A 26,034-nucleotide genomic window follows, 5' to 3' on the forward strand; every position below is an offset into this window, starting at 1 on the left:
GAATTTTTCAAACAATTGCTCATCTTACAACTGACCTTTAGTACTGTTAACTTCAAACAGGTCAGAGGTATGACCCTTTTTGACCCTTCCGTTCCTTGGGTGTGCTTGCTGCAAGAAATTATGTCACAGAAAGTTTGGCCCTTATCGGATCAAAACATACTTTTGCCGAATGTTTTATTCGAAAAACCGTTAAAAATGAAAAGAGTTTTTATCTTATCCCCACTCGTCGCGATTCTGGTGGTGCTGCCAAAACTCCTCCCAGCAGGAGAGAAATAGAAAGCATTACTTCTGCTCCGCTGGAACACATCATACGGACAAAGGTGGGCTACAAGAAAAGCTCGCATATCTTACAATTTATATCGGAATAAGCACTTTAAGGTACTGGCTGGGAAAACCCCTTCAAGCGTTTGCTTTTTGGGATAGATCCAAAACAGTATGCGAGACAAGATGGATACCGTTTCAGATACTACTTCTGACGTTACATCCTTCCAGTCGTTCTCCATTGCAGGCTTCGAATGACACCGAAACTTACTTCGGCAAATGTTCTTCTCTCCCAAGAACAATGCTTAAGGTTGTACAATGGGAAAGTAGTAGTAGTGGCAGTAGTAGTGATAGTAGTTGTAGTAGTAATACCAACACCGGTAGATCGTTACGTTTTGAGACAAAACATGTTCGCCCATTTGCTTTACTTTGCTCTCCAAATGCACGTTGAAACATTTTCTCCTTACCAACGACATAGGCAAGAACAAAACACTGCCGGGGAGTGCTGTATGCGGAGCATTGTTGCCGGCCGGAGCGTTCCAAAAATAGTTTGTCCCGCTAGGGAAATTCGTCACACCGATCGAAAGCATCGTGTAGTCGGCGTCCTCTGCCGGCTAGGAGCACGTCCGATGAAGCGTGAATTTTCGTGTCCGTTGATTTGAGCTCAGCTGACATTGGGGGGGGGGGGGGGGGGGGAGTGCTTCCCCAAAAAAAGCAGCATCGGATTGAGGTGGAATCGCTCATTATATTGGTAAAGTTGGTTGCCCCAAAAAACAAGGAACGTAAACTCACCAACACACATACAAAAAGCTATAAGGTAGAAAAATCGATCTGATGTTCGATGAAAATGTCATCCTGCCTTTTCTGCGTCCTCGATGAAGACTCCTGCGGTGTCCGTAGGTAGGTTTAAGGGTGATTATTGTTCACTGCCCTATCAGAGGCGCATAGTCTTGGCGAGCGATTAATTATGTCCCTCCTTGAATATCCTTCCACCGGATGACCTTTTCCCCGTCGGAAGGAAAAGCTTTTTTACGACTTGTGTTTTGTTTTTCCTCCTTTTTCCCTTGGAAGCTTTCCAGACGGCGTTGACGGTGATGATAATGATAATGATTGACCGAGTTCAACATTGCCGATTTCGCATCGATTTCTTACGTTCATGTTTTTTTTTTTTTTTGCTGGGCAAGCTTAACTCTTGCAATCGTTTCTTTAATCTGAAGACATACGGCAACAGAGCGAGCTCCGTCGGAATCGTAAATCATAGCCAAATGTCTATTTTTGGATGACATCTAAACCAAAACGAAAGCGCTTGACGCGCGATGTTTGGAAGCATTCCACAGGACCTGGTGGACAGGAACTGTCCACCGGCCGTAGGACAAAGTGTGTGAGCCTAGACGAAATACTCTCTCGATGATTATGAAGATCCACTCAATTTCACATGCAAACCTCACACCGAACTGACGCAACGCGTCAACATCCGGTGTTGATCTAATCCTCCGGAGAAGCGCAACAACTAATGTTTGGTTGTGTGTTTGTGTGTGTGTGTGTGTGTGTGTGTGTGTGTGTGTGTGTGTGTGTGTGTGTGTGTGTGTGTGTGTGTGTGTGTGTCTTCGTGCGGAAGCCGGAAGCATTTTATGTTTGCTTATGAATAATTTCATTTCCCAATAAGCCACCATCGGTATTGACCATCATCATCATCGCTTACACATGGTTTTGCGAGGCGAAAACAGGGGGAAATCGTGATGATCACGATGACTATGACGCCACCGGTAGGGAAGTGAAATAAAATTTTAGGAAGCGTACATAAAACCCGTAACCCGTATTCATTACCAAAGCTCCATCCCGGAAGGGCACGGTTAAAAGAAAAAGACCGTCCCGAAAACGGGTTGCCACTCGAAAATGAGATGAAAATTGCTTCTAATGATGGTCCGAGAACACAAGAAAAAACCATGTCTGCAAAGGATTAGCCGCCCCGCAGGGATGGTCCACAGAGAGTGTGCAATTTTTGACGATGCTTTACGATTCTTGCTTTTCCTGCTTGGGGCTCCTCTGCGAAAAGGGATGAGGATAGACGAGTTTTTGAACTTTGTTTAATGTTGCCGGTATTAAAAGGCTCGCTGTTTGATCAAAGTCTCAAGAGAAATGGTTCTTAAATTGGTGACATAAAAGAAGCAAAAGCTACCATCACACCGACCAGAGTGGTCTTTTACTGCGAGGACCTAACAGGGACAATTACAGTCGAATTCTTTGGGTTGTGTTCGCTTGGTGACACATTAAGGGTGGGTTTAAATTAATTGATAAAGTGCATCTGCGACAACAGATGATATCATAAAAATTGTAGAAAAAAATCGCCATCTTTCTCGTTAATTAAATAGAAAGAACCACAAATGATCAAGGTCCCGTGTGCCGAAGTTTAATGTTTTCAAACATCCTCTGTTTTGCTAGGGAGCGTGTAAAATGCGAACATACTATCAAAACAGCAACCCAAAGGAAGGGTACATTTACACAAAAAGCAATCCCAGCAACGACCAGCATGGCATAAAATCATGCCAACCAAAGTCAACCAAGACAAACGCTGCCCGTTTGCCAGAGCGCTGCCAGGGTGCTAACTAGATCGTAAACTTTGTAACCTAAACACAGCACCACGGCACACAGATATATTCTCGTGCGGATTGGTGTTGCTCTCCGATTTAACGCCAGATGTCCGTACCGCGAACCGCAAGAAATTCGACGTCAAACCCTCTGCATGGCTGCCTGCAGGACCGATACAAAACACAACAAAAACATAGGTCATGGGAAATGGAAAACTTGCTTGCTTTTATTTCGCCAGTGTAGGAAAATAGGCTACTAGACGTTGTACTAACACGATCGTACTGAGTTGTCAATAGATGATAGTTCGATCTTCCTCGACTCTTCTTTCTTTGCCCAGCCTGCTTTATTTTTTCTCCTTGGGCTCTACAACCTCGAGAGGTTTCGTCCGCGCCATTTATGGGTTCCTTAGTTTCACTTTACTCGTAGCAGCCCAACCTACAGTATACTTTCACTAAATAATCCACAAATCTGATTCGCGACAACGTAGAGACCGGGAACGAAGGCCAAATGCTCCGGGCAGTAGGATGACACATCGAAGCTTGTTTGTTTATTTTGTTTAAAACTTAATCAGCACCAAACGCCAGATCAAACACGCACACCCGACGCACCAGATCACGCACACATTGTTTATCAATTCTAGAGCAAAGTTTTTTTTATGTACTGCCAATCAAATATGAGCCCCCACCATGACCATCTGTCTTTTCATAAAGGGTCTTGCTATTAAAACCCGTTCACCCGCCTGATCGATCGGGAAAATTTGGCATACATGTTTCTTTGCTTTTCCTCTCTCTCTCCATCTCTCTCTCTCTTTCTCTCTCTCTCTTTCTCTACACTTTTATGCATGTGTGCATGTTCATGTCATTGGCCACGTTTTGTTTGTTTTTCCACTGCACTTCACTGATCGTTCGTGCAGGTGACACATTTATGATGTTTTTCTTTCTTCTTTGTTTACCTATGCAAGGTTATTGCATTAATTAACATGTCTGGAAGAGTGACTAGGACTGTTGGACCAGTGTTGTAACAATTTCCGTCTTCTTCGTCATCGGATGAGATTGTAACATTCTTTATACCACACACAGATGCCAAAATTACTACCAAAACTTCATATTGCCATTTTTGCTTTCAGGCGTGGAATCATACATCAAATGCAGATGTTAAAACCCCATTTGGTGGAGCACTCTTTAGCACAAATCTCGCTTCGGAGGGAAAGTGCGATGGTAACGTGAGAAACGGAAAGGGTAGGAAGGTTACAAAACAACACTTTTGGGGGTAAGGAAAACAACACTTTTCGCTTAAAGCAAAAAAAATGCCGCCGCCGGCATACAAGCGTCGTGACAATTGTACACTAGCTTCCTATCATCGCTCCACAACTGTACAATGTATGTGTGTTTGTGTGTATGTGTGTGTTGGTGTGTGGTCTTATCTTGAACACTTGATAGACTCGTAGTGGAGTGCGACATAGCAGGTGCGAAGGATAAAGGGGGAAGCTGTCCTGGACCACTTCACTTGACTCCGACAGTATCCTGGCGTGGCCCCGGTATGGCTGCGTTAGTATGTGTCAGGTGGATCACCTGACCCTGTGCAATGCAAAGTATGCCGGAAAGTGGCGCACGTGTGAGTGCTCTGACTTTTTACTCCGGCCGGTCAAGTGCTCGTGACCGGTATGTGCAAGTGGGAACTTGCAATTATCATTAGAAAAATGACGACACAAGTTGTAGTAGTAGTAGAATAGTCGCGCTTATAGTCGTATCACGGATTTACACTCGTTTGTAAGTAATCAGTTTACAACTTCAGCAACGTATTCGCCTGTTTCACCGTTGTACACCGTTTCATACATTGTAAATGAGTAAAATCATGATTAGATCTTTTGCATGAATCATAGCTCGTGTGATACAAGATTGGAAAACCACAGCAGTAACTCTCCAAACACTGATTAAGTATTAAGGTCATCACCGTCAGTCACAACCATCTAACAGCACTGCTCGCAAGACAGAACTCGCTATCGATTTATTGCAACACAATAACCATTTCACCATGATCGTACTGAATTTCGACATTGATCAGCTTTACCGACAAGAACACCACTGTACCAAATCACGCAAATGCACGCACCGTGTCATGGGAGCTCCGAACACGAGGCAGAAACCCGTCCGTACTGATCCAAGCAAAACAACACACTCGCGAGGAATTTTCCGGAGAAAAAACATTTTCCGACCAGATGATCGAAGAAGCGTTTCGGTACGTTACGAGCCGAACGCCGTTTGATGCGGTGAGTGAGTAAAATGTCGTTCTCTTGCAGAAATGAGCTTTCTTCGCGCGTGGAGCTCCGTGTTTTACAGTGCATGACAAACATATCTCATAATAGGAAAGTCCATTATTTTTTTGAGCCTTTAAAATGTTTAGATCCACAAAGTATTTGCCTGAATTATTTGAATGTTCAATTAAAAATTACTTTCTACGAAAAAGAGTTCATAAGGACGACTATTTACAAGTAAAGCTAATTATTATATCTATTCGAAAACGAATTAACACCACAGTTCATGCATGCTGACGGAACTTATAGTACAGCACATTATGTAGAGCAGTAAAAAGGAGAGAATGTTCCGCACATTTCGGAGGGGGAAAATTCAATTCCGACCGACGCTTTCGCTTTCTCCTTATTTAACTTTGCCGAGTTGCTTTTCCTCTCCAAAAGCTCGGCATGATTTCCCCTCGTGTATAATCGTTCCAAAGAACGATTGTTCTCTTTCATTCTATAGTTGAAGCCTTTCGTTTGGCCACATAGTAGAATCTATGAAACGACAAAGCTTTTTGTCGGTGGGGAAAATCCATGTGAGATGATAGAATCAAAATCTAACTAATTATACTTTATAACTTTTGATGGAGCAATACGAAATGTTCTGACAATATTCCCCAGTCTGTACATAATCTAAAATGTAGATGTTTAGCTTAGTTCCTTTTTTCCGAGAAAATGATTGACACCAACATAGAAATGTTAGCATATGCGCAACTAATAATTCAAATGTTTAACAAGTTCTGCAAGCGAAAGCTTATTTTTAGCTCGATGAGTTTATTTAAGGAAACCCTGACATATGCTGGACAATAATCGCGATTTATCAGGAAATTTTGTTTGAATTAACATGGCACGCAATGTACGTATTTGCTGATACTTTAAATAACTTACATTGTTGGCATGCTTCATAACATCAAGTCATGCTTCTCCTCACGAAGGGAAGCATTTTTCCCTAGTTCTTATCAGTGATCAACTCAAACATGTTAGCATACAGAAATGTGTGCTTTTTTTAAACAAAAAAATGTGCTCAAGATTCGAAATTTCGAAACAACCACGTGCGACACCTGAAAGTATGCTATACAATACACAGATCTGAAAAGCACGTTTAGTACCTAGATTCCGTTTCTTCAACCCTCCCGTCAAATGTGCCGTAGCGATTATGACAGATTGCAACAACAACACATCACAACAAACACTTCAGCGGATCGACACGAAGGCAGATTTACTGTTTTTCTTATCCAAAATCCAACCGGTTCTAATCGTGCTTCTTGGAACCAAAAAATGGAACCAGCAGACGCCAAAGAAGACTACATTCAACAACGATTGAATAAAGTGATGGAATCGCGTATTGAAACAGACCGAGAAACGCTGGATGCACTCTCCGATTTGTCAACATTCTTCAAGGAAAACACTCTTCAGTCGAGACGGAATTTACGCAGTCAGATCGAAAAGAGAAGCTTAGAAATCAATCAGGTAAGGTGTTAGACAGCATATTCGTCGCGTTCATTGAGTATTCATCACACCGCTTGGTTGCAGAACTTTCTGAGCGCGTTCAAGGAAGTGAAAGAAGTGTTGGACGGTATCTGTGATGACATCAACTCGATGAGCCAGTCAGTGGAAAACATGAAATCACAGCTGCATAACACCGAAGTTCAAACAAAGGATCTAATTCAGCAGGCAAACACCCTGCAGGAAGAAAATGCCAAGCTACAGATGCAACAAAAAATCGCCAGTGGTTTTCTATCCCGTTTCCAGCTGTCTGTCACCGAACATCAGATGCTGTACGGCACGAAGCGTGATGCACCGATTACGACGGAATTTTTCCAAGTGCTCGATCGAGTGCAGCGCATTCATACCGACTGTAGAACACTTATGCAGAGTGGCTATCAAACGGTTGCGCTGGATATAATGGAAGAGATGACATTGCACCAAGAGGCAGCACTGGAACGACTCTACCGTTGGACACAGTCGCACTGCAGGAATGTAGAATCCAACGAGATGGGTGTACTAATAGTGGAAGCAATGGCAAGACTGCAGGAAAGGCCAGTTCTGTTTAAGTATGTTATTGATGAATATTCTACGGCCCGCCGTTCCGTTGTTGTGCGAAGCTTTATCGACGCACTTACAATTGGAGGCCCTGGAGGAAATCCAAGACCGATCGAGATGCTTGCTCACGACCCGAAACGCTACATCGGTGATATGTTTGCGTACATCCATCAAATTTTACCTCCGGAGAAGGAAAATCTCCAGATGTTGGTAAGGAACTGTGACAAGGAGGACATTACCGAGCAGGTTCAATCGGCCATGATAAACCTATCGGATGGAGTCTGTCACCCACTCCGGGTGCGTGTGGAAACGATTTTGAACGCCGAGAAGGACACTATCATTCTGTACTCCATCTTCAACTTGATCAAGTTCTACCAGAACATGATAAATGGAATCGTTAAGGGAGGCCAGTTGGAGCAGTGCATGGCCGATATGCAGCTGTTCTCCGAAACAACGTACCTGAACAGTCTTACATTCCAGGTGAAACAGTTACTACAAGGCCCGAATGAGAATCGCATCGGACTGGAACCGCCACAGACGGATCTGGTCCCTTCACCCAGCGTCGGTCGATTGTTGAACCTGCTGAAGGAGATTCTATCAGTGGCTAGTATGGTTGCAGGCAGTCAAACTGACATCGTGAAAATCGTAGGATGTGTGATCGATCCATTACTGCAATCGGTGCAAGAATCTGCGTCACACTTACCCACGACGGATATGGCAGTGTATCTGCTAAACTCGCTGTATCAAATAGAAAGCGTCATTTCGATCTACGAGTACATGGAGGAACGATTGGAGCGGCTGCGAGCTCAATCGGACGCACAAATCGATACGCTAACTTCCGAGCAAGCATCATCACTGGTGGCAAATCTAAATCTGGGGCCTATCTATACTGTGCTCCAAGGCAATGCTGCTCAAATCGATCAAAGGCATCTGCAGACGTTTGTGGTAAGTACTAGCAGCTTGATCATGATTTTGTTTAAACATAATTTTTTCTCAATATCGTAGGCAAAACTGGAACAGTTTCTACAAACGCCCGAAATACTGCTCCTTCCTCAAGTGAATCTGCTCATTAGCAGTGGTCATCGAGCAACGGTACAGAAACGATCATTCAACGTGATTATAGCTATTTACCGTCAAATTTACGAACGCATCAATGATCCCAAAAACGGATACAGTAATCCGGAAACAATTCTGCCCAAAACGCCGGAGCAAGTAGCGGAGCTGCTGTGTGGATAAGCGTAGCTTATATTATTTTATGATAGCAAATACCTATAATAATAAATTATAATTACGATAATATGTTGAAAGTTGTATTTTTGTACCGCGAAACCTCCGATAAACTAAAAAAAAAACCGCGGTTTTTCCGTCTGTATATCGACGAAGTCTGTCTTAACGAAAGAATATTCAAATCGTCGACTTTTTAACGTACCAACCAAGGTAAATACAACTTCATAGTCTGTTTTTATCATGAATTACGATTTATTGATCAATATTCCTACTTGAGTCTGTATTCAAATATCGCATAAATCTGTGATCCATCGCTGACTAATTTTTTAAATTAAAAACGCAATTTTTCACACTTAATTCAAGAAAATCTTCTCTTGTTCCGATGGGCTCGCTACCTTTACGCACCTTGTCAGCAATGCGCAACTGTCAGCTGTCAAAAAAGACAACGCAAATGGAATTCGAAAAAGCTGGAGTTTTTATTTATTTCCCTCCCAGAACGCGCTCCTGTTTTCCGATTCCAGTTTTTTGTTGTGTGTCCTCGCGTGTGAATCCTCGTCCTCTTTCAACCTCAACCCCTCAAACCCTCCCTATCTTCTCTCGTTGCGTTCGATTGCTACTGTGCTTGTCCTATCGGCCGATCCGATTCGTCGTGGGAAGTGGTCGAATATCGCCCGCCCGCGGGGCACATGTGTGTGTATGTATTGTCGTCGTTTCATTCACAGTTGGAGCTTTCCGTTCGTCGCCGTCGTGTGTTCTCGAGTGGAACGGCCGTGTGTGTCACCGCACACACACGCACAAAACCATCCCGCGACAGAGGGCCTATCGTTGATTCGAACGCAACTAAACCGTCCAGTTCGTCGGACCGCCGTTTCGAGATTGCGTTGCTGCCATAGCAGGCGTATATTTCGTCAAATCAATTGCAGCTGTTTGTGAGTAGCCACGGCACGGATTTGCACACGGACGGTGTCGGTGCATCGGTGTATTTGGGTGCGTGGAAGAAGAAACAACCGAAACGCACCGCATTCTTCCACACGGTCTAAGCTACGCAATCTGCATCCAAACCGTTTCGTTGTACGTGTGTGTGTGTGCAAATGTAGGTGTGTACGCGGGAGCCTTACAGTGATGGTCTCGTAGTTGTGTCATTGTGTATTTGTGGTGTGTGCCGCGATTAAGTGGAAAGTAAAGAAGAAAAACTCCAAAGTGTCACTGCTGTGGCCGCGATCCGGTTCCGGAAATCGAACTTCCCTGGCTGGTGTGGCGCTGCTTCGGGCAATCGGATGTCGGTGATCGCGTCTAGGTGATCCATTAGGTTAGGCACGGCTTGGCCTCGATCTTCCCCTTGAGAAGCGCCCAGTGTGACGTTTACACTTTGGCTACCGTTGTGCAGTGGAAAAGGAAAGAAAACAACGATGAAACAGAGCGAAACGGTGAGTGAGTGAGTGAGTGAGTGAGAAGAGTGCGTACATCGACCGTGATCACGTTTGATCGTGTGTGTCCGCAAACAAAAAGAAGTGCATTCTAATCGACCCTCGTTTTTTTGTTTGTTTTTTTTTTGCACAATTGTGCATGTGCAATCGCGGAGTGTGTATGTGCGTATCGCTTTTGCGTGTTTGTGTATGATCGTGTGCATGTGATGTTTGTAAAAAAAAAGTCCTATATCTAACCCGTAATCCAGATCATATTCGCAACACGGTTCAGTTCAAGTGTGTTTTTGGTGCGTGAAGTGCGGAGGAATTCTCTCGAATACAAGAGAGCGAGAGAGCGGCAAGCCAGCCCAATACAGGAGTGAACGAGAAAGAAGGAGACAAGGCGAGAGAGCAAGAGTATCCGCTGCGCCTCGGAAAGCAACACTCATCTCAAAATGGCGGATTCATATTATCAGGTACGATCGGACATATTTTCTCTTGTGCACTGCTCTCCCCAAGCGGTGCCGCACTACTTGTTGCTATCGATATTAAGAAGAAAAAGTAAAGAAAATGGGGGAGCAAAAAAACAGGCGCTTTCGGATAAATTACGGCTTACTAGGGATGATTCACCACACGCAGAACGTCTGACAAGGTGTGTGACTAACGTTATCTAAAATAGTAATGCCCGCGCCAGGACTGTGCCTGAGGTTGGTTTCTTGGAGAGAAGATTGTTTTCTTGGACCCTCGTGGATTTGTTTTGGGAAATTTATCACCGAGTTGGTTCAAATGTCAGCCTCGACGCGCAGATTTATTGTGTATTTTTGTGCGTACATTTGTGGTTTCCTGAGTGAAACTATTACCGAGCTACTTGGATGTGGTCTGTTTTGTTTCATCTTAGGGCGAACGAGCATTCCCTAGTCACGTCAGCATGTTCCTGAGTAGTCAAAGTCTCTTTAAATCTCGGTGGAAATTCTACTTTCGGCCAGGCAGAGCGACCCGGCAAAAGTGGCGCCAACCGCTAACAGGAATGGGTCGGTATCAAATCCCATCTAGATCGTTCTCTGTCAGCAGTATTGGCTCTCTAGCTACTGGAAAATCAAGTTGACGGAACCATAAATGGCGGACCAAGAAGTTTTGAAGTTGTCAAATGTCAAAAGTTTTTCGCTTCTGTTGAGCTTAAATATAAGCCAACAGTAAGTGCGATCTGCCACATTGTTTGCCGTAGTCACCTGAAACGTCAATCGCAACTTGACTGCTAAGTGACAATTTCCCAACTAATTATTACCCCCAAATCGCGGTTAAGCTGGCAACTGTTTTCTACCCAGCTAATGTATCGCAAACTCAAGATTGGCATGACCTAGACCATCGTTTATCTTCAAAACGTACGATCGACAAGCTAAAGACATGCTTCCCCTATAGTCACCGGAATGTAAAGCCTCTCGACCATCGGTGCACAAGGGTAAGTTATGTGGCAGGCGGTCGAGTCACGGAAACGCTCTTGGTTGAGTGGTTTTTGCTCTTCGGTTAGAAGCATTACAGATAGAAACAGGTTTTAATACCGTTCCCTTCCTTCTAGGCTCATTGGGATCGGATGCTGTGGCGTTCGCTTTTCCCCGTACCACAGCGAATATGTGTGGGAATGGGAAACGTAAAGCACACACACTTGTATGAAATCGCTCATCCCGCGCAAGATGAAAACGCGAAAACCGATCAATCGTCTGGGTTGGTGAAGATCGCAAATAAACGACCCACACATGCACACACACTTACCCGCATGTCTACCTACGCGTGCGGTGACAGCTGTGTGTCCAGAGCACACTGGTCTGACCGAAGTTGGCATGTACGAATTGCTTTTAATTGCAAGACGATCCCCAGCCACGCCAACGCGCGCCATACCCGTCCTTTCGGGGCAAAGACAAATTATTCCATACCGCAATGGAATGACTGTGCGTACGTGTATCGGTCTACCGTGTTTTTTGCGGGGCCTTTGACAAGGACGTAGGCGAGGGATTACGGAACAGGTGGACCAACTTCCTAAGGGAGTTGTCACACTTTGCGTACCATTTTTACGCACCCTTTTCCAAAACAACTTCGCACGGAATTCGAATGATTCAGAATTGCACGGCTAAATCTCACCCTCACCCTTGGTGAGGGTAGAGATAAGAGCTTTAAAACGCGGTGATTAGTCACTTGTTCGACATGACATTAGGCTGGTTCCGACAAGTCGTCGGTATTCGATGTGTCCTAATCGTCGTTATCACAAGTGTCGTCATACACCGCTCTTTTCGATGCGATAGGGGCCTTGTCCCGCCGGGGCTCTTTCGTTAATCTCGGCCCTGTGTATTATTGGGTATTTCCTTTCGGGGCGACAAAACCCACCACAAATCCAACCCAGCAAATGGATTCCATGGTTGTATGTGTTTGCTGTGGTCGTTGCCGGAACCGTAAAGCTACCGATCGATGCCGGATAGTGTGTCTCGGACGCTTGATTGCCTAGAGGTGATGGGAATGATGGTAGGGAATCATTATCACGTTGCTGTGGCAAATTGCTAAAACCACCGTAATCGATCGAAAAGCGTATGTGACAACCAAAGGAAGCGTGAGGGACATAAACCGGTCATTCAAAAAAAAAAAAAAACAAATGAATAAATAACGAAACTGTCCACGATTTTGCCTGGTGGGTGTCTTCTTGTGGCTTCTAGAATTGTCTGTTTCATGTGATAGCGTGAGAGCGTGATGGAGTTTTTTTTTACGAAATAGAGGCCTCCCCCCCCCCCCCCCTGACACAATTATTCAAAAATTCTGGAAAAATTTTGCGAAGCATTTCCGTGTTGAGATTTGAACACAGCTTTCAGCCATTTTTCTCCATGATGGACTAAATGTAGTTTAAAAAGCCCCAAACCTACTCCAGTGCATCTACCGTAATGCCTCTTTGGATCTTTCTGTTAGCCCTCTAAACAGTCTTTACCGCCTTTTTGCTGTGTAAGTTCGCTTAATGATACAAAATAACACTTTATTCACCTTCCTGTTTGTCTGCTTGGGTACAGCCTACAGTTTGCCAAAAGCGAAGCCGTCTGGTGGGAAAGTGGTGCTATAAAGCTGGAAACGTTTATCCACACGCGGATCTCATAATTGCGTAACGCCACCAACACAAACTTTGTCGATCATCAAAGTGATCACCGTTGATTCAGGAAGGCGTTCGCAACATTGTGCAAACGTCGGAATTTGACTCCCTTTTGCTCGAACCACCTTATCACGCCTGTCAACGCTCGACACCATATAGTGGAAGACTATCCAAATTATGGGCCTTGTAAGGTGGCAAAATAGTTTACGTAAACGTGAGGACTAGTGAAGATTATTCCTTCGCTTCCTACAGAGAGGGATGGTTTGTCATGGTTCGCTTCCGTACGTTCCTAACAAGACAATTGATTTATTGACCTTCGATTAGAAGACAAACCGCAATCAATTAAGCTGATGACCATCGCGACAACAGCGCGAACGACTGTTTCAGGTTGGTTTTAGCGTAACCATGAGAGAGGCTGTTCCGTGCGCTTAAAGCGAAACCCCAATCAAAAACCTACCCGTTTATGACGATACACGGCTCTTATCAGGGAAAGTGATTCGAGTGTTTATTTTCCTACCTTGCACACGCACATGACACTCCCATACACCGGCATCGTTCGGTTCGGATGTTTTGGATTGTGAATCTAAACCATTCCCACGCACTACTACTACTGCGGTGTCGGCGACGACGACGTGTGTTCTTGCTTCTGAACGTCCTAGGTATTTTTGGCAAAACCTGGCGTTTATCAGAACCGACCGGATTCGATTGTAGGTGGCGTGTCGAAAAGTGTTTGCGAAAGGAAATTAAACACTCTCCGGTGTTAAGGTTGGGAAGCTTTTGTTTCGTAGCTAGCAAGATTGTCAGGACCGACGAACCGGTGTCGCGGTATCATGCACACAAGGTGTCGGCGTACGGTTGAAACGCTTTTATCGTTTGATCTGGTTGGGTAATGTGTTTATTCGTTAGGCTGCCGCCCTTTTCGAAGTCGGTTCAGGATGTGTTAGACTTGTGTGGTTCTGGCTTTGCGGCTATTAATATATCGTCTAAAAAATTTGAAATGTCACTTTCTTGCTCTAAATGGTATCCACTTTTAATGACCTTATTGTTTGTGTATAAAGCTTATTTCTTGAGCCCAACACAAGATCGATCGCACATCGACACCAAGATAAGCAAATTTAAATAAAAATTCAATTTAGATAGTCACCGTAAGGTGGTGGTACTTGGAGCAATTGAATTTTGCTATCCCTTACAGCTACTAGCTACAAGCGGTCACTGCAACTCTTACGCAGCATGAATTATTTAGACGCATTTTAACCACCTTAATGGGCGCCGAATTACTATCATTTCCTCAACGTATTTGGCAAGCGCGACCGGTGGCTCGTTGTTTCCAAACAAAACAGCCTTTAACCTCGGACCGCCATGTTTCCTCTCGCACAAGTGTAACTGCCAGCTCCACACAGCATACCGCAAATGGAGCTGAGTTCACACGTTCCCATTTCCGAGCGTGTGGTGTGTGGCACAACTCCGCGCCCAACAGTAAGTGTAGTAAGTAACGCACACACGCACTATCATGCCCCGGGAAAACAAAATGAAACTAGCAGCGCAGACACCAAGAAAGGTTCAAAATTGCCATTAGCTACACTACCGAAGGTGCTCCCGAGGCTCGTAGGCTCTTTGCTAAACCCCAAAATGGTTTTGTTGCAATAAAATGTGCCATCGTGCGCGCGTACACAGCAGCAGCACAAAGCTGTCGACACCTCTTCTTGCTTTGGCGTTGAGAGGTTCTCCTTTTTAGGGGAGGGCCTGGTTAAAATCTCCCTCAAAAGCCCTCGAGGCATCGACCGAAGGGGTCCGTCGTAATATTAGTCCGTTGTTTAACCGTTCTGCTCTTTCTCTCTAATGCTCTCTTCGTGGTTTTTTTTTCGAAACGGTCATTTACACGATTCAGTGGAGGAAGGGGGGGGGGGGGGGGGGGAGGATTTTCTTTGCCAGGGGAAAACAATAAAATCTCTCGGTGTATTATGTAACGTTGGTTTTATCGTTTTTTTTTCGGTCTCTCGGAGGTTTAAAAAAAACAAACCGTTGGTAAAATTCTTCCACTTAAAGACGCCATTCGGTGTCCACTATCTTCTTGACAATGGAGGTGAATTTTCCGACGATCCTGATTGGAAGGATGCTTTTGTTTTCCACACCAGCGCACGGCGATACATCTCATATCTGTCATCATTTGCACGTGACGACGACAACGACCCCGACATTGTGATGTATTGTTTGAGTTGATTGGAAATTTATCGAAATCCTGCTACAGAGGACGGAGGCCACTAAAATGATCCACCTTTTGCATGATGACCTCTGCATTTGGCAATAGGAAAGTGGAAGTGTCGTAAAGAAAGGGGACAAATTTGCACTCCATAATAACGGACGACAGCGACGATGGTGCCCCATGCTGAGGCTATTTGCTTTGTCATTATTTGTGTTTATCTTGGCCCCAAATCGTTATTAACGTGGCACCTCTCCATTTTCTCTCACAGAGACGATCGATTTGAAGGACAAAAATTTGTTGTGTTTCGATAATTTTATTTTTATATTTATTTTTCCGACAAACCCTCCAACAAGAATCGGTGGATTGCGATGATGCTGGGCTGTGGATGAGCTTTGGAGGATGAGAAATATGGAGAGAATAATTTATCTTGTTTATGGGGTGGATTTAGAAAATGGGACAAAAACCAAACCCACCAGTGTATTATTCTTTGATTATGTAGTTTGAAGATATGCAATCAAAGCGAATTGATTGTGGTGGACCTCCAAGGTCCAAGGTCTCACTCATCTCTCTAACCATTGGGTTCGGCATGGGATGATTTTCAAATAGCTGTACTTATCATTCATGATGTATATTATCAGCTCACACACATGCACACTTTCGTGCGTTTCCTCCTGCGTGAAGATACAAGTGTAAAAGGGCAATTTGGGTCACTGCCAAGGCACAAATCAAGGTGGCGCATAGTCCGCATTCCATCATCAATTAGCTACCGTTGGCTTAGGTAGGTACGGTGGCATCTTCACAGACACCCCGTTGATTGTGCACGCGAATCTACACTACGCGGTGATAATGCAGAATCAAGGGCCATCGTTTCCCTCACGATTCTCCAACCTGTGCAGTGAAAAAGGTGCGACTGTTCATCTCAATCATCTTCTAATTATCCTTCAATTAGCTGCACGACTCGTCGCCTCTTCATCCGCCTTCGGGGGGAAACACTGAGGAATAATAAAGGGAAAAGACCTTGATTTCTGTTGGTCCGTTATCGTTGGACAGTAATTTCAACACACCAAACCGGTTGGATTGTTCTGTTCACCACAGATTCCTTTGCAGGGTATCTGCCGTGGTTGAAAGTTTGCATTCTTTGTGCACCCATCCGTCCGGGGTTAGCTTTTTATCAAGTAAATTCACTGGTTCCCGAAGGTTTCTAAACACGATAAATGTGTTGCTTTTGGCGAATTTACTACTCTCAGAATAATGTTGAGGAAATCTGTAAAGGTTTGAAGGTGATGGAGGTGGCTTCACACGGGAGGGCCGGGGTTCAAATTCCATTCGGACCTTTCCCGTAGTAAGGACTGACTATCGAACTACAAGGTGCCGATCATTTTAGGCCCATTTGATGACCGGCCTCATCCTGGAGGCCTAAAATGAAGAAGAAGAAACCACTTGGACGCCCGAGTACTACATGATATTGGCGCCAGATGTAGCATGAAGGGACCAGCAATAATATCATTAAGACCTCCTAAAAATGTCAAATCCTCTGAAGGATATAGTGCCAAAGGAAAGGAGTTTAATTATTCCTTATTCCCAAAGAAAAAAACATTTAACAAAAATCAACAGAAATTATTTGCACCTTTCCCAATTATTTAAACGATCCTCTGGAAACTTACACAACATTTTGATTCAATATTAATGCACATTTTATTCACATTTGCAAACAACATCTGCCCATTGACGGCTCTTTGATGTGTGCAAACAAGCTTTTCTCGCTTAGCCAGTTGTGTGCGTGTGTGGGCCGGCTCCAATTATATGATGGACGTCGCTTAAAATAATTTAAAACAGATATCGAAAGCGACTACCGGCTTCCGGAAGTAAGTGCGGCCAGCTTTGATGTATGTCCACAGCGATTCTTATCGCTCAAAACGGTCGGTTGTCGTCACCATCGGGTTTCTTTCGTGGTGAATTGCTGCGTGACAAATTGTACGCCGCACGCACCGACTGAATGAAGGAGTAACCCGCCCCAATAGTCATTGATCGCTTTCCGATCGCCCGTCCAATACCGGATGTACCGTGCAATGTGTACACGCTTACAGTGAAACACATACGCTCTCGTTTCTTACTCCATTGCTTGTAGCGTAAGGTGTACCGAAAGGGAATGCATTTTGCATGAAAAACCTCGATTTGTTTGCTCTCTGGCGTGTCTGGCAAGATGTGCTTTTCTTTGTGCGCGCGACTTATTCCCAGCGCCCAGTTATGTGCAGTAAAACCGAAACCAGAGCACGGATGGAAATTATGCTGCAAAATGATGTGTGTGTGGTTCAAAACTTGCGGCATGAGTACTTGCCAGCCAGCCAGCCAGCCTGCCAGCCTGCCAGCCAGGTCCAAGATTAACGACTCGGCCCTGATGCGTGTGCTCCGTTTGCGTGGAAATGTAATCAAGCCGGGCGAGTTGTAATGATTTATGTCGCGTTCCTCTGAGCGTATGCTGCCTTCAAATCAACGATGGTGGCTTTTTGCTTCGAGTGTACTCCGTGTTTACGGGGCTAGTGTACACAGCATGCGTGGGTATCTCGTTTTTTCTTTCTTTCTTGGAAGTTATTCCACTCGATCGTTACAAAGTGTACAGGTTCGCTTTGTGCGGCGGTTTTTCGTTTCGAATTTTTTGCCAGAACGCTCTGAGCTCTCTGGCTGTATGTAAATTCACACAGAGTGGACCTTTTTTGCCGTGTGCATGTGTGTGTGTGTGTGTGTGTGTGTGTGTGTGTGTGTGTGTGTGTGTGTGTGTGTGTGTGTGTGTGTGTGTGTGTGTGTGTGTGTGTGTGTGTGTGTGTGTGTGTGTGTGTGTGTGTGTGTGTGTGTGTGTGTGTGAGTGTGTGTGTGTGTGTGTGTGTGTGTGTGTGTGATGAAATTTGAATTTCACAGCATGTTGGGAAGATAAACTGACCCAGCCAGCCAACCAAGAGCAGTACGACATCCATCAATCTTCGGTGAGGAGCTTCGGAGCAGGAGAAAAGGAACGACCGAGATGGAATTTTTGTGGCGATGTGCTTATTTAAATTGATTTTAATTACATTTCTAGACGACGACCGCTCGAGGTATGGTGGCGCTGGCAATGTGGGGTGTTATTGCTTATAATTTAGCATTAATCGAGTTGCTTGCTCGATTTTTGAACCTCCGCTGCTGTGAGGCATTTGTTAAGCTACGAAAAAAGATTCCTTTAAATTACTTTAAAATATCGTTCTGCTAAGCTTATGAGCAGAAAACAGATAAATTAAATTAAATTTCCCCTTTTATTATAAAAAGGATTCCTAAGCCACAATTAGCCAAACAGAAGGATCCTTTTACATCTAACACTCGTGATCAACATCCTCTTCACTGTTCTTCCTCACTTAAAGACAGCCACACATGTCCATGATCAAATTACTAGTTGAAGTTATGCAAACATCAACATACGCCTGAAAGGATGCATCATTAATTAAACAAAAAATCAATATCCTTTCAACACCCTTTCCGAAGGCAAGACTTATTGGGTCTTGTTTTTTTATCGCGCTGGTGCTGCTAGCTTGTTGTGAAAGCAATCAGTGCAGGCCCGGGGTCGCCTCGGGACAATCGATTAACTCTTTACCTCGCGAGATTGCACCATTGAATCCTGGCTCTTTTACTAACGCTTGGAGACCGCCCGGATGTGAATCAATTTTACCAGGAACACACACACACACACGGGTAGTTCCGCCCGTGCTCGATGACCAATCTCGTTAAACGCTAAACGATTAAAAAGTCGTCTTCCTCGCCCGTGCCGCAGCAAGGAAACGATCGTGTGCCGGTCGGGGTGAAAGTGTTTTATTTTATTTTTATGTTTCACCACTTCCTGGCAAAACAGCAGCAGCAGGCAAGCGGTGGCAGACGGCAGTGGAATCGTTTTGCCAATCACGTACACCGCGCCACCAACGCTGGGACAGTCACACCAGCGGGTTTCCTTCTGTGGTTTCTCTCCCTCCCACGGCGGGATCTTCATCCCGTCGGCTCTGGGCTCCCACGTTAACGGTGTGTTATGCCTGTTGATGGGTGATAACGATTCGCCACCAGGCTTTTGTGTCACCCCGACTCGGACTGCCCGCCCTGGAAAAAGACCACCGAGAGTTCGCCGGATGATGGGGAATCGATTCCAGTTCATTAATTAAATTCCGATGCGAAAACATCAGCAAAATGTCGTTGCCTGCTGCCGGGGCACCAGTGCAGGACTCATCGCGTTACGCGTTTGGAGCGAAATTTTAGAGCCTTTCCACGGCAGCAGCAGCAGCAGCAGGATGTTGCCGATAAATGGATTCGTTTCGGTTGCGGTGCTGTGGTGGACTAAATTGAATGTTCGGGGCGGATGTAGATATGAAAAGGTTAAAAGGGAACTATTGATTACATGACTCGACGTGGTCTTCGAGATTCGATGTTATGATGGCCAAGATTGATAGTGCGTCTGACTGTTACATACGAATGATCTGTTCATGCGTCATCGCTGTATCAGTGTCAAAGCTATATTCAAGCAAAAATTCTTGGGCGTACAAGACTTTGAAGTCTAACTTTCAAAGCTGTCTTGGATCTTCATCGACAACAGTGGAATCATAAGTATAGGTTTTTATGCGGTTTATAAGATGCTGTCGTTAATCATTTATGAGCAAATAATTGGACATTCTTATCTGGATTAAAGTTTTTTTTTTAATTTTCCCCTGCGATTATGTCTGATGTGTCCCGATTCTGACATATTTTAAAAATTCCCACAAAAACGTCCGCTTATCGGGCATATGCTCCTTCTCTTTGACTGATAGCGCTTATCGGTTGCGTAGAAACAGTTCCCTCGTAGGTTCCCATCCAGAGCGATGGCTGCTGCCCTCGTGCAAACCGTTTCGAAATCATTTGCTAAAGCTTCTCATTCCGTTAAATTCCACCTCGAACTCGTCGTTTCGCGAATTACAGATCATTCCCTGCGTATGCGTTCCCGTTATATGGTCCACTCTGGGACCGTGCTTTGTATTTGCTAAATTAGAGCCTTTCCTTGATGATCAAAACCTTCATCCAGTCCAGTCTTTTTTTCCTCGCTCTCACAACGCGGCATTTCACCTCCACGAGTCTTTCCTTCCGGCAGGCTAAAAGCAAAAGGCAACGAGAAAAAGATAAAGTTAAATAAATCTGATGTGGCAGCATGACCAATGAATTGTTTACGCCTTTCCCGAAGCCAATTAACACCGCACAAATGCTGTGTGGAGGGTTTTTTTCTCTTCGTTTCATTTCAGACCAGGAAAAAAGACGCTGGGAAATGTGTCTGTTACGCTAACCGTTTGCTGTCTGTTGCCTTTCATATTGTATGTTTTGTTACCATCGCTTTGCGAAAATATTCACCTGAAGGTGTCGATGGAAATTATTGGAAAATTTGGACCGAAACCGATGAGTGCGCGTTGGAAGCGGCGAGAGAACGAGAAGGAAAGAGGACTGACGTAATGACGAACAATTGTCCCAGTACCTCGATTTGGTTACAAAATTCGTAATGACGTCTGAAGGACCGTTTATTAGCCTGGTAATTGAAGGTCTCTTTTGTCGTATTAGGGCGAAAATGGGGTTATTTTCGGATCGGCTCCGTATTATTCTCGTACTAAAATTTTCTAAAATCACACTCTACAGATCGAAATTTGCTTTGAAATTTGTATGAACATTGTAGTCAAAGCCTTATTACTGAAATTGAATCAGTTTACATTAATATCGTTTGTAAAACTGTGACTGCGTTTATATCAATGTCAATAATTAGTAAATCGATACTGAGACTACAGCAACATTGACGCAAATTAGTGTTCAAAAGCATCCATTTTTCCGCTATAAAACAAACGTCCAACTTTTCCACAGCTAGCGGTGGTGTATGCGAAGTCATTCAACCTAGCTCGCTCACCACCATAAACACCGGAAAGCACAATTAAGTCATAAAGTTAGCAAAGGTTGCAATTCATCGTTACAAACGGCCACTTGGGGGGAGTGGAATTGAGATAAGAAAACTTTTTAAGCGATATGATGCTGCAAGCAGGCAGAGAGCCATGCACCGGAGGATGGCGTTGATTGATGCCACCCGAGTACTGCAGCTGAAGCGAATAAGCGTGAAAAAACATTTGAACGATAGAAAACGAAACCCGTGTGTGTGAGGCATGCTTCATCACATGATTACAAAGCACAGGAGCTCTCGTCTACTCGTCTAAAGTTTGGGAAAACGAACCCAACACAGACCGGAATGGTGGTGTATGTCAATGTGAGAGGGACCATTGGCGCTAAAGAGGGCACTCTCGCTAGGGATGCGCTTATCAGCCTACTGCCAAACATTCCCACACACAGACCCTCGAAGCCACCGGTCACGTCCCACCGTAAACACATTGAAAACATAAATACCGCAAAAGTCATCATCACATCATCGCATCGCATCGCATCGCGCTGGCAGAGTAAACCTGGCAGAGTTATTCAATCGCTCGCTACTCAAAGCTGCCGTGATAAGGCGGAAAACGTGTGCGAATGAATATGGAATGCGTGCGAGCAAACCGAAACACACCCAGTTCCGTAAAAACAGGGGCGCCTGTCGGAAGAGATTTTGTGTGAACCTTAAGCCGAACAGAGAATACATGTGCGCGTCCCTCCATTGGGGAAAAGTAAACTCTCGTATCTAATCAGTCAGAGGCTCTTTAAGACAATTTTCCGGAAGAAGCAAATCTTTTCGCTGAACACCATGATGAAAGGATGAAAAATGATGCCATCGTTGCGGCTGTATTACGATTGTTCCGATATTATTGTCCCACCTGGGGAAGGAGGGGATCAACTATAATAGTGCATGACTGCAGTGCAACTCCGGAGTCTGGATCTAGATCTACATTGACACGTAATTGTGGTACCTCTTCCGTAAGAAAACAGGTTGTTGTCTGGAAGAGGAGGCCCAGCTTGTTATCAATGAGGAAGTGGCGTAGTTAACTTGCTTGGGAAGCTCCATCAGCACCATGGGGGGAATGCACACGATTAGCCCAGTTCTCGTGGAAAAAACTGGCTCCATTCACACTACCGGTGTGGCTTGTTTTCCGATTAAGTAAAAGATGTTCAATTAAAAACCACTTTCCTTATGTAGATTCACGAGAGATTGATCCCCTCAAGTACAGACCCAGGTGTCCAGCTGGTCTGTCATTTAGCCGTTGGAATGAAATCGCTTCGCTTACCGTGGCTGTCGAGATGTGAGTGAAGTGTGTCACTTTAAACGGTTCCCATTCTCCGACAGGTTATTGCTCTAATTACCTAGAATCTAAAAAAGGCCACAAATTAAGGTTTAAGGCTTGAGTGATCTTGTTTTTCGCAGTGCGTGTAAACCTTTACTGTGACAGTAAACTTTGCTAAGTTCCCATGTTCTGGTCGGTATCAAAATTTGAGAAAATTCACAGCAAAACATCATCCGTGGACCCGTGCGGTGGGAGTGTCTTTCGTTTAGCTTTCTTTGGTACATGTCTTGGATTTGGAAGGCCTCGCGTGTTCTCGAAAAAATAAAACCTAACGCGAAAATGTGTTGTGCTTTTGTGTTCATTTTAACTCATCTTCGCTTGTTTTCTTATCTTTCGCAGGTTCGTAATCATCAAATCAGTGGAACATGATGAAGCAAACAGCAGCAACAGCTGCGCGATAACGGTGAATACTACCGCGAAAGGTATGCAGTTACGTCTCGATCTTGTCTCTGCTTTATTGGATAACGAATCTTGAAACACATACACGTACACGTTCTCTTTGGCCGGGATAAAACAAAAACCATCAAATGATTCAAAGCGTTGATGAATGAAACGAACGCGTGCATTAAGTTGGGGTGAGCAATGGCCAGCTGACGGCGATCGACGCCTTTTTGGGGAATGCCGGGTTGATGCCGGAAATGTGTTCCGTTCTTTTCGGCAGGTAGCAGCAAATAAGCAAAAATCCGGACCAAACTCATCGCTTATCTCATCGCTGCGAATGAAAAATGCATTTTTCTTCTCACTGATTATTTCCATCGATTCGAATTCCCCCCCCCCCCCCCTCCCTCAACCGTTAATTGGATGGGGCTGGGAGAGAAGGGTGGGATTCTGGATTCACAACCCAATCGACGTCAGTTGTCGATGGTAAGCAATCGATTTGTTTCGGTGGAATCCACAGTAATAGATGATGAATTCAACATACTCCGGATTCTCTTGGTCCTTCCCTTTTTTTCCATCCCAATCGATCGTGCCGAGGCGTCATTTGCATTCCAAATCGGGAAACGCGTCGCACTATCTCAGTCTTCCGTCTTCCGGCTCTTCCGGAAATGAACATTCCGCACTGAAATTCCGTACTTCAAAATGCCCGTCTCTCGCCGATGCGCGCCTGCCCGGTGGAAAATCCAACCCATTGGTGGTTGGATTTTCCACCGGGATGGGCAGCAACGGGATGGGCTTTCCATTCTTTTACCTATTGTTCTTCGATCAGCATCGTTGATCTTCTCTGTTTGAAGGAATTTGATCGGTGGTGGATAGCAAATAGAAAACTTTACACACACCACGAGATGACAAAGGCAGGCAAGGTGCGGTGTGCCGATAGAGAAATTCATACCGTTGGCTTCCAAGATCTTTTACTACGTACGAAGGCGGCACATCATCGTCGTGAATCGCATCCAATGCGTCTGTGAGTGTTTTCGCATACATTTAGTCAGAAAATCCCCAAACCAAGCCCATGTCTCTCGAGCAGGTTTGAAGTGTTTAATCACGGGAGGATGGAAAATGAGATGAAGAAGGGAATAGGATGGAACCTAATGCAAAAGAAAAAAGGATAGAAAGTGTATGAATATTTAACTCAAAGTTGATTGAAGCTTTGTTAATCTTTTTACACACGAAAGGAAATAATTTTTGATAGCGAAGGTTGTAAGCTAATGACACAAGATCAAGAAATTCGGAAAGGATTCCTATTGCTACACGGAAAGACCTTCACGGTGAATCAGCAGTAGTTGCTGCTGATGTAAGTGACGTGTATTCTGTTTCTTGATAACGCTATCAGCACTGTAATTCGGTTGAATGAAAAAATCTTTCATCTTTAATCGTTCGAAAAAATAGTCGAATGTTCTCTTCCGTCCGTGTAAAGTTTAAAGAATCGATGCTGATTTAGTACAACATTCTAGAACGATAAGTAACGGTCAAAAAAAAAATCCCAATTTTTTCATCTTTCTTTAATACCATCATAATCAACGCTTTGCTTTATTCTTTCGAAACATACAGAAGCGTTTGTTGCCCTTTCCGTGTACCAGAGATAGAGCTGGAGCAAGTCTTATCAACGTGACCTCGATTGAAGATTAATTTTGTTTGCATTTTCATTGTTTATTTTGCCGGCATTTTGTTTTTTTTTTCGCATATATTGCTCATTGTTTGTTGATTAGCTTACTTTTGCTCTATTGGCGATAGTAAATTAAAGTTGAGATATGTTTGCTGTACGAACAAATAGCGTTGGCTAGCGTTTGTCGTCTGGAACTCATGCTGCCCTTTTATCCCTTGCTCCTAGATCCCGTGTCTTTCGCAATCAGTGCATGACGTGTGTGTGTCTGTTGGTTTTTGCTTCTCTAGTCGCTTGTGTCACATCCGATGTTGAGGATCGTCCGTGAACGCCACTGCTGGAACGGAGCGTCACAGACAATCGTCTTGACATGATGAAATGCAGCTAAACTGCACTTTCCTCACTGTTGCGCCTACTATCCATCGAATTACTGTGTGTGTGGCCCTTCAGTGTGTTCCACTTACTTTCATTTGCTCCCTTCGCCACTGTCCGGACAGGCAACTGTCTTATTACAGGCTGGTTAAGCCGGTTAAGTTGATATGGCGGGGAAGGGCAACTATGCAACAAGCAAGATGTGTAGATGTTGCTTGTAGGAAAATGCTTCCCACTAGAAGCGAAGGGAGGCAAAAACAGTGGTACAAAAAAAAAGACTGAACTGAACTCTCCACACTCGGCTAGACACACGGTGTTCGCTCAGGAAGAGAAATAGCTGCCAATCACACCGCGCACCAAATAGAGTAAAAGAAATAGCAGAACAGAGCATGGACGAAACGATGGTATGTGTTGCGTACGAAGCAGAGAAGCATAAGCATAAGAAAGCACAAAGCACGGTGTGTGTGTATGTGTATAACGCCACAGGTCGAAACCGAAAGCAGCATAAACTATACTAAGCTGGAGAGAGGACGAAAACACACAAATGGCGGGGGGGAGGGGGGAATGCTGCATTTTTTTGTGCTTCTCTTGAACCACAGCAGAGCATCGACCAACCCCGACCGAAAGGCTGGGCTGTTGCTACGTCACACGCGCCAACCCCAAAAGCTCTCTTATGGTCGGATTCTCTCGCAAAGTGACGACCGCGCGGTCGGCGCGTTGTTTCGCTGCTTTGCTCTCCCGAAGCGGCACCACAGCGTTGCTCGGTTCGGTTGTTGCGTATGTTGGATCGATCAACGCGCACAAAAAATCCGGCCCCAGTGGGGCTTTTGTATCAATTGAACTTTCGTGGCGTACGGAGCGGTTCCGACGACGACTTTGCAACGGGTGTGAACGCGCGCGCTTCTGGTGCGTCTAGTGTGTTATTACGTGTGGACCGGGTGGGCGCACTGTAAGTGCAGTGTAATATATAACGGTGTACGAGATTGTTTCGGTTGGTAATCTCTCGTGTAGCACAGAGCACTGATTTTGAAGTATTTTTTTTTAAAGCGTGCTCCAGTGCTGGTGTTTTGAGAATGTGGGAATCGAAACGCATAAAGCTGTTCCATGTCCTCGCATGTGGTGTTGTGGTTATGTGAATTGTTACAACGAATGCATCGATTATTGGTTTTATTAATATGAAATTAGAATGCTT

General features: G+C 44.6%; 3 protein-coding genes across 4 annotated transcripts in view; 2 read left to right on the forward strand and 1 right to left on the reverse strand.

The window, feature by feature from the left end:
- LOC126561808 (regulator of MON1-CCZ1 complex) overlaps positions 1-26,034 on the forward strand; it is a 250,519-nt gene that overhangs the window by 179,583 nt on the left and 44,902 nt on the right. The window lies entirely within an intron of this gene.
- Positions 1-26,034, reverse strand: part of LOC126562510 (glycerol-3-phosphate dehydrogenase [NAD(+)], cytoplasmic) — a 211,372-nt gene that overhangs the window by 94,219 nt on the left and 91,119 nt on the right. Inside the window, exon 7 of one of the 2 annotated variants that reach the window (XM_050219041.1) lies at positions 4,949-4,958. The exons of the other annotated variant lie outside the window; for it this stretch is intronic. The gene's annotated coding sequence lies outside the window, so the exon portion shown is untranslated. Of the gene's footprint in view, positions 1-4,948; positions 4,959-26,034 lie in introns of those variants that run through there. 2 annotated transcript variants of the gene reach the window in all.
- Positions 6,425-8,489, forward strand: LOC126561853 (conserved oligomeric Golgi complex subunit 6). The gene is made up of 3 exons (XM_050218195.1): positions 6,425-6,616; positions 6,680-8,134; positions 8,195-8,489. Exons 1-3 carry the CDS (start codon positions 6,425-6,427, stop codon positions 8,423-8,425), a joined length of 1,878 nt encoding a protein of 625 aa, XP_050074152.1. The 3' UTR covers positions 8,426-8,489.

The sequence above is a fragment of the Anopheles maculipalpis genome, chromosome 3RL (genome assembly GCF_943734695.1).
Source record: "Anopheles maculipalpis chromosome 3RL, idAnoMacuDA_375_x, whole genome shotgun sequence".
NCBI lineage: Eukaryota > Metazoa > Arthropoda > Insecta > Diptera > Culicidae > Anopheles > Anopheles maculipalpis.

Bases quoted from the DNA above. Each gene is read 5' to 3' on its own strand.
- LOC126561853 (XM_050218195.1), top strand. From the start codon at position 6,425: ATGGAACCAGCAGACGCCAAAGAAGACTACATTCAACAACGATTGAAT. The intron at 6,617-6,679 runs GTAAGGTGTTAG...GCTTGGTTGCAG, and splicing joins GAAGCTTAGAAATCAATCAG to AACTTTCTGAGCGCGTTCAA. The intron at 8,135-8,194 runs GTAAGTACTAGC...TCAATATCGTAG, and splicing joins GGCATCTGCAGACGTTTGTG to GCAAAACTGGAACAGTTTCT.